Here is a 9,231-nt window from a genome sequence, read left to right on the forward strand (position 1 = left end):
AAACGAGGGCTTCACTGACCTGAGTAGATTGTTCCGTTGACCTCCACGGAGACGGTGATGCTGGCGTTCCCGTTGGTAGAGATGCTCAGAGACATGTCCTGCTGCTTCTCCTCTGCACGGACACAAAGACACAAAGACACAACATTTAAAACAAACTCCGCTCGGCTCCCTCGGCTGGTACGTCACATGACATCGTTTGAGACGCAGCACGTCGAAGACGAAGGTCACGGCGACCGCAGCGAGCGATCAAACCCTCAAATGCAGGGAAGAAGGGCGTGACGCACTGTGTTCAATGTGCGGCGGTCTAACGCCCCGCCCACAGGACCCGTGATGGAACCCTCCGACTGTAAGAAACCACAGGCTCGACCGCTGAGCCACAGCCGCTGTAGGGCGTCTACAGAGAGAGCAGCACTGTGCCCCTGCGTCGTAGGGGAGGAGACCCTGTAGAGCAGAAACTCTGCTCACTGTGGAGGTCACGTGACAGGAGGGGCGTCATCACAGCACACAGGTTCCTGAGCTGTGGGGCTTCTGTGCCTGGCTAAAGGGCACGTCGGGACCCGGCCCCTCGGGCTGCACCAGGACGCGCCCCTGGTTCATCGGCCCGCTGGACGTTAAAGCGTGGTGATGGGAACATGAATGAAACAGTGAGATCAGAGCAGCTTCATCAGGCTGAGAGAGAGAGAGAGAGAGAGAGGGTCTCTCTCGCCCGCCCAGAGTTAGAAACCTCTCAGATCGTGTTCTGAGGCTCCGTCTCACTCGAGTCATGTTGGACATGTGCAAACACAGGATGTTGGATCATCAGGCTCATGAAGCAAACATCTTGCCTCACGCCACCGTTCCTCTTTTTGAATGTGGAGGCGTCCGTGACACTGACCTCTGGTGGAGATGGCGGGGGCTCCCAGGCGCAGGTTCATGGGCATCTGGGAGGCCATGGCCAGCAGGTTGTGTTGGAAGGCCTGCTGCATCAGACGCTGCTGCTCCTCGGCCAGGCGGGCCATCTTCCTCTCCGGCCCCTCTCCTCCGCCCGTCTCCAGCTTCTCCCTCAGCTGCTCCAGAGTGGCGGCTCTGGCCAGACCGGCAACGTGCTGCTGACCCAGGGTCAGCGCCATGGAGGGTCTGGCTGCCATGATGGTGGGGGTCAGGTCATCTGGAAGAGACAGTGATGAATGTTAGTCAGATCAAGAGAGAGAGAGAGAGAGCTCGTCCCTGTGCACCAGGTCACTGCAGATTACAAAGTCATGACTCCATGTTGTATATGAGCCACTCCTGTTTAAATGACCTCTTAAAGGAGCAGCATGTAGCTCTGACCCCTAGTGTTCAAAATGGGTACTGAAGGAAAAATGTAGAGACTTTCCTGGTTAATATGAGAAACCATCTCGAGCTCACAGCAAAGTTTTACATACAAGGACACGAGGACACGAGGACACGTGTCCACAAGGATTCCCAGTCCTCCCACTTTGAGAACCACTGATTTAAATACAAACAAATCAGAGCCGGCTTCTGGGATGCAAAGCAGAGTCGAAACACGCCATCCTCCATGACCACAGAAAAAACATGGACACGAGAAACAACACGAGGAGGTTCAAACCGTCACCGGATCCTCCACAGAGTCCCAGTCCAGTCAACGTCACAGAAGACACAGTTACCAACCAGACCCTACTGATGTGGAGAGCAGCTTCAAAGTTCATCACTTCTTAAAGTCCCCCAGTCCCCCAGTCCCCCCCCCCCCCACCAAACAGATCTGTTTGGGTTTCTACCCACACACACTGTTTGAAACGACCTCAGACAGTGTGTGTGTGTCTGTCTTGCTCCGTCCTCTTCACTACGTGCAGTACTCCTCAGGTGCGACAGGGGGCAGTGTTTCCCCACAAATACACCGAGGCTGAGTCACAGGAACCCTCCAGATCAGACTGAATCAAACCTCCATCCGTCCAGAGGAGGTCTCCTGTACCTTCATTTCTTTACCTGTCTCTCTTACACGTGAGCGACCTGCACACGTCTCAGGAGCGTGACCCCAGCGTACGCCGCCACCCCCCTGCCGCCGCCACCGCCTCGCTCTGCTTTGAGGAAGACTCGATGTTCTGTTTAAAGGTCCGGTTGGTTCTTACCTTTCTTCAGAGAGTGTCCTGGCGAGGCGTGCAGCCCGTTGAGTGCTGCTGAAGCGCCCGCTCCCAGAGCGGAGAGGTGCATCTTGGGAGGTGAGAGGATGTGTGGAGCGGTGCTGGGAGAGGGCGAGAAGCGGAAGAGGCTGCTGCTGTAGCTGGGACGACGACCCTCGCGGCGGTTGCTGTCAATGGCGGCCTGCAGCTCGCCCGGGGAGCTGAGGCCCTTCCTCTCGCACTCATATGGGTACAGGTACTTCATATACCTGAAAAACAGGAAGTGATGTCACATCAACACGGAAACATTCACCAGCTCATATCTACTGAAGGTCAGCAGCTGATCCACGCCGAGCGAAGTCTGACGTTTTTATTCTTGGACTAAAAACGGTCAAAAAGATATTTACAGAATCATGTGACCCACAGAACACGCACACGCACACGCACACACGCACACACACACACACACACACACACACACACACACACACACACACACATTCCTCTGATTATTCAAACCGGGTCCTCTCGTTTACACGCCATCTAAAAAATCTGGTTCCTCCAGAAGTCTCGTCAGCCTCTCGCTCTGCTTCACTCTGATTATTGAAGTTTGACTTCATGTGGGTCTCCTGGAGGACGCAGCAGGGTCTCCTGGAGGACGCAGCAGAGACTCCTGGAGGACGCAGCAGGGTCTCCTGCAGGACGCAGTAGAGACTCTGGAGGAAGCAGCAGGGTCTCCTGGAGGACGCAGTAGAGACTCCTGGAGAGACGCAGCAAGGGTCTCCTGCAGGACGCAGCAGAGACTCCTGGAGGACGCAGCAGGGTCTCCTGCAGGACGCAGCAGAGACTCCTGGAGGACGCAGCAGGGTCTCCTGGAGGACGCAGCAGAGACTCCTGGAGGACGCAGCAGGGTCTCCTGCAGGACGCAGCAGAGGACTCCTGGAGGACGCAGCAGGGTCTCCTGCAGGACGCAGTAGAGACTCCTGGAGGACGCAGCAGGGTCTCCTGGAGGACGCAGTAGAGACTCCTGGAGGACGCAGCAGGGTCTCCTGGAGGACGCAGTAGAGACTCCTGGAGGACGCAGCAGGGTCTCCTGCAGGACGCAGCAGAGACTCCTGGAGGACGCAGCAGGGTCTCCTGCAGGACGCAGCAGAGACTCCTGGAGGACGCAGCAGAGACTCCTGGAGGACGCAGCAGAGACTCCTGGAGGACGCAGCAGAGACTCCTGCAGGACGCAGCAGGGTCTCTGCATTACGCAGCAGAGACTCTTGGAGGACGCAGCAGAGACTCCTGCAGGACGCAGCAGGGTCTCCTGCATTACGCAGCAGAGACTCCTGGAGGACGCAGCAGGGTCTCCTGCAGGACGCAGCAGGGTCTCCTGCATTACGCAGCAGAGACTCTTGGAGGACGCAGCAGGGTCTCCTGCAGGACGCAGCAGAGACTCCTGGAGGATGCAGCAGGGTCTCCTGCAGGACGCAGCAGGGTCTCCTGCAGGACGCAGCAGAGACTCCTGCAGGACGCAGCAGGGTCTCCTGGAGGACGCAGCAGAGACTCCTGGAGGGACTCCTGGAGGATGCAGCAGGGTCTCCTGCAGGACGCAGCAGAGACTCCTGGAGGGACTCCTGGAGGACGCAGCAGGGTCTCCTGCAGGACGCAGCAGAGACTCCTGGAGGACGCAGCAGGGTCTCCTGGAGGACGCAGCAGAGACTCCTGGAGGACGCAGCAGAGACTCCTGGAGGACGCAGCAGAGACTCCTGGAGGACGCAGCAGGGTCTCCTGCATTACGCAGCAGAGACTCCTGGAGGACGCAGCAGAGACTCCTGCAGGACGCAGCAGGGTCTCCTGCATTACGCAGCAGAGACTCCTGGAGGACGCAGCAGGGTCTCCTGGAGGACGCAGCAGAGACTCCTGGAGGACGCAGCAGAGACTCCTGGAGGACGCAGCAGAGACTCCTGCAGGACGCAGCAGGGTCTCCTGCATTACGCAGCAGAGACTCTTGGAGGACGCAGCAGAGACTCCTGCAGGACGCAGCAGGGTCTCCTGCATTACGCAGCAGAGACTCCTGGAGGACGCAGCAGGGTCTCCTGCATTACGCAGCAGAGACTCCTGGAGGACGCAGCAGAGACTCCTGGAGGACGCAGCAGGGTCTCCTGCATTACGCAGCAGAGACTCTTGGAGGACGCAGCAGGGTCTCCTGCATTACGCAGCAGAGACTCCTGCAGGACGCAGCAGAGACTCCTGGAGGACGCAGCAGGGTCTCCTGCATTACGCAGCAGAGACTCCTGGAGGATGCAGCAGGGTCTCCTGCAGGACGCAGCAGGGTCTCCTGCAGGACGCAGCAGAGACTCCTGCAGGACGCAGCAGGGTCTCCTGGAGGACGCAGCAGAGACTCCTGGAGGGACTCCTGGAGGATGCAGCAGGGTCTCCTGCAGGACACAGCAGGGTCTCCTGGAGGACGCAGCAGAGACTCCTGGAGGGACTCCTGGAGGACGCAGCAGGGTCTCCTGCAGGACGCAGCAGAGACTCCTGGAGGACGCAGCAGAGACTCCTGGAGGACGCAGCAGGGTCTCCTGGAGGACGCAGCAGAGACTCCTGGAGGACGCAGCAGGGTCTCCTGCAGGACGCAGCAGAGACTCCTGCAGGACGCAGCAGGGTCTCCTGGAGGACGCAGCAGAGACTCCTGCAGGACGCAGCAGGGTCTCCTGGAGGACGCAGCAGGGTCTCCTGGAGGACGCAGCAGAGACTCCTGCAGGACGCAGCAGGGTCTCCTGCAGGACGCAGCAGAGACTCCTGGAGGACGCAGCAGGGTCTCCTGGAGGACGCAGCAGAGACTCCTGCAGGACGCAGCAGGGTCTCCTGCAGGACGCAGCAGAGACTCCTGCAGGACGCAGCAGGGTCTCCTGGAGGACGCAGCAGAGACTCCTGGAGGACGCAGCAGGGTCTCCTGGAGGACGCAGCAGAGACTCCTGGAGGACGCAGCAGAGACTCCTGGAGGACGCAGCAGGGTCTCCTGCATTACGCAGCAGAGACTCTTGGAGGACGCAGCAGAGACTCCTGGAGGACGCAGCAGGGTCTCCTGCAGGACGCAGCACTGACTCCTGGAGGACGCAGCAGGGTCTCCTGCAGGACGCAGCAGGGTCTCCTGCAGGAAGCAGCAGAGACTCCTGGAGGACGCAGCAGGGTCTCCTGCAGGACGCAGCAGGGTCTCCTGGAGGACGCAGCAGAGACTCCTGGAGGGACTCCTGGAGGACGCAGCAGGGTCTCCTGGAGGACGCAGCAGAGACTCCTGGAGGACGCAGCAGAGAGTCCTGGTGGACGCAGCAGAGACTCCTGGAGGACGCAGCAGGGTCTCCTGCAGGACACAACAGAGACTCCTGGAGGACGCAGCAGGGTCTCCTGCAGGACGCAGCAGAGACTCCTGGAGGGACTCCTGGAGGACGCAGCAGAGACTCCTGGAGGACGCAGCAGAGAGTCCTGGAGGACGCAGCAGAGACTCCTGGAGGACGCAGCAGAGACTCCTGGAGGACGCAGCAGAGACTCCTGCAGGACGCAGCAGAGACTCCTGCAGGACGCAGCAGGGTCTCCTGCAGGACGCAGCAGAGACTCCTGGAGGACGCAGCAGAGACTCCTGGAGGACGCAGCAGAGACTCCTGGAGGACGCAGCAGAGACTCCTGGAGGACGCACGGTCACAGCTCCGGCGTGGCGTTCAGGAACCCGTGCTGCACGCAGCATAATGGCGGAACAGCAGCGTGGAGGATCAATAAGACGCTAAGAGGAGCGTCCATTAGACAGAGCTGGAGGAGAACGGCTCAGCAACATTAAAAATACATAAAGGTTCATTAGGGCACGCCGCTGTGGGCGAGCGAGAGAGAGAGAGAGAGAGAGAGATGTAATGTCCTCTGAAGGATTTCCATCAGGAGAGCCCGTCATCGTGAACTCTGACCCAAATCACTTCAATAAATCTTTGAGGATCAATGTGTGTGTGTGTGTGTGTGTGTGTGTGTGTGTGTGTGTGTGTGTGTAATACACTGAGGGATTGAATGTGAAGACTGAAGGTGGCTCAGTGGATGAAACAAACTCACACGTGTATCAACAGAAGCAAGGGTTAATATTGATGTCTGTACCACACACACACACACACACACACACACACAGTCACACACACACACACACACACAGTCACACACACACACACACACACACACACACACAGTCACACACACACACACACACACAGTCACACACACACACACACACACACACACACACACAGTCACACACACACACACACACACACACACACACACAGTCACACACACACAGTCACACACACACACACACACACACAGTCACACACACACAGTCACACACACACACAGTCACACACACACACACACACACAGTCACACACACACACACACACACACACACACACACACACACACACAGTCACACACACACACACACACACAGTCACACACACACACACACACACACACACACACACACACAGTCACACACACACAGTCACACACACACAGTCACACACACACACACACACACACAGTCACACACACACAGTCACACACACACAGTCACACACACACACACACACACACAGTCACACACACACACACACACACACACACACACACACACAGTCACACACACACACACACACACACACACACACACAGTCACACACACACAGTCACACACACACACACACACACACAGTCACACACACACAGTCACACACACACACAGTCACACACACACACACACACACAGTCACACACACACACACACACACACACACACACACACACACAGTCACACACACACACACACACACAGTCACACACACACACACACACACACACACACACACAGTCACACACACACAGTCACACACACACAGTCACACACACACACACACACACACAGTCACACACACACAGTCACACACACACAGTCACACACACACACACACACACACAGTCACACACACACAGTCACACACACACACGTCTGGTTTGAGGATGCGAAATGATGAGCAGTCAGGTGACGATGATGCTGCGTATGGCGTGCGATGATGCTGCGTATGGCGTGCGATGATGCTGCGTATGGCGTGCGATGATGCTGCGTATGGCGTGCGATGATGCTGCGTATGGTGACGCTGCGTATGGCGTGCGATGATGCTGCGTATGGCGTGCGATGATGCTGCGTATGGCGTGCGATGATGCTGCATATGGCGTGCGATGATGCTGCATATGGTGACGCTGCGTATGGCGTGCGATGACGCTGCGTATGGCGTGCGATGACGCTGCGTATGGCGTGCGATGACGCTGCGTATGGCGTGCGATGATGCTGCGTATGGCGTGCGATGACGCTGCGTATGGTGACGCTGCGTATGGCGTGTGATGATGCTGCGTATGGCGTGCGATGATGCTGCGTATGGTGACGCTGCGTATGGCGTGTGATGATGCTGCGTATGGCGTGCGATGATGCTGCGTATGGTGACGCTGCGTATGGCGTGCGATGATGCTGCGTATGGTGACGCTGCGTATGGCGTGCGATGACGCTGCGTATGGCGTGCGATGATGCTGCGTATGGCGTGCGATGACGCTGCGTATGGCGTGCGATGACGCTGCGTATGGCGTGCGATGACGTATGGCGTGCGATGACGCTGCGTATGGCGTGCGATGATGCTGCGTATGGCGTGCAATGATGCTGCGCATGGCGTGCAATGATGCTGTGTATGTTGATGCTGCGTATGGCGTGCGATGACGCTGCGTATGGCGTGCGATGACGCTGCGTATGGCGTGCGATGATGGACCTGAGGAAGCTGCAGGTGAAACGCCTCGCTCGCTCAGAAAAGCGAGTTTCAGGGCACCACGGATTATTGATCCGTTTAAGAATCTCCTGGCGCCCCGGTGGAGGCGGGGCTAACGGAGGGCGTGCGGACTCACTGAGTGCGCAGGGTGAAGGCGGCGCTGGTGATGGAGGTGGGCAGGTTCAGGCCCTTGGTGATCTCTCTCCAGATCTTCTTGTTGATGACCTCCACCAGGCCGCCCTTCTCCGTCACCAGCTTGTACAGCATGTACAGATCCAGGACCTGCTTGGCCATGATGGGGATCCGGTTCACCGGCGTTCCTACGGAGCAGAGGGAGAAATCAATCAATCAATCAATCAATCAATCAATGGCCTCTGAATTATTCACTCTGATTGGCTGTTGCACAATGACTACAGTGGAAGCTTCCTGTCCCCCCTGCTCAGACTGGAGGAGATGCATTATATAAAAGTCATTAATGCTGAAAACACCTCGGACTAATCTCAGAGCTGTCAGAAGCTGATTGGACGACGGTGAGCGCGCCTGGAACACATATTAGCCCAGTTTAAGGCGATCCAGGCTTGACCTGGAAAAGGGGATTCGCAAACACACAAAGCAAAGCGGCTCGAGACTTTTGATACAGATGCATTAATCTTGTCAAACAGCTTATCTGCGGTGGAGCTTGCAGGGAGGGGGTGGGTGGGGGGGGGGGGGGTGGGGGGGGGGGGTGGGGGGGTGGGGGGGTGGGGGGGGGGGATCGCAGTATGTAACAGAATCAAAAAGTGCAATGTGCAAACAGTGAAGCCTGGAGGGAGGAGGGGCAGCGGATTGTAACGACCTGCTAATCCACGGGCAGCGCTGGGTGGGGGGCTCCTGGATAGGCCGCTATAATGAAGCTCATTTAGAGGATTGTAGCGAGTAAATCCACACCCCTCTGCTGGGAGCGCTGCCGGCCCCGCTGCAGAGGAGCCGCACTGCTAAGTCCAGGCTCAGCCCCCCCACAGGCTGCTCCTTAACCCCCAATCAGACTCATTAATGACTTTTAAAAAAAGCACTGCGATCAGGCCATGCAGATTAGCCTGATTCATTCTCTTAAGTTAGCAACATGTCTTAACGCCATGTGCGAGGGGCCCAGCTCAACACATGGACCCTGTGTGAGTGTGGAGGGTCAGGGCCCGCCCAGCACCAGGAGCTGCAGACCGCCGCTCTACACATTTACAGACGGCTAAGGTGGGACCTGTGTTTGGGGGAAGGTGGGCTAACAGACCTGATTGAGCAGTGAGTCTACACGGGGGGGG

General features: G+C 57.7%; 1 protein-coding gene across 1 annotated transcript; it reads right to left on the minus strand.

The window, feature by feature from the left end:
* Positions 1-19: 19 nt before the first annotated feature.
* On the minus strand, positions 20-8,252 carry LOC306819371 (AT-rich interactive domain-containing protein 3A-like; the record flags this gene model as incomplete). Its single annotated transcript, XM_079373161.1, has 4 exons — positions 8,073-8,252; positions 2,109-2,368; positions 875-1,147; positions 20-112 (listed from the first exon to the last, which is right to left on the minus strand). Coding segments are annotated over exons 1-4 (784 nt in total), but the record flags the coding sequence as incomplete, so codon positions are not given.
* Between the last annotated feature and the right edge of the window lie 979 nt (positions 8,253-9,231).

The sequence above is a fragment of the Symphodus melops genome (genome assembly GCF_947650265.1).
Source record: "Symphodus melops genome assembly, contig: scaffold_538, whole genome shotgun sequence".
NCBI lineage: Eukaryota > Metazoa > Chordata > Actinopteri > Labriformes > Labridae > Symphodus > Symphodus melops.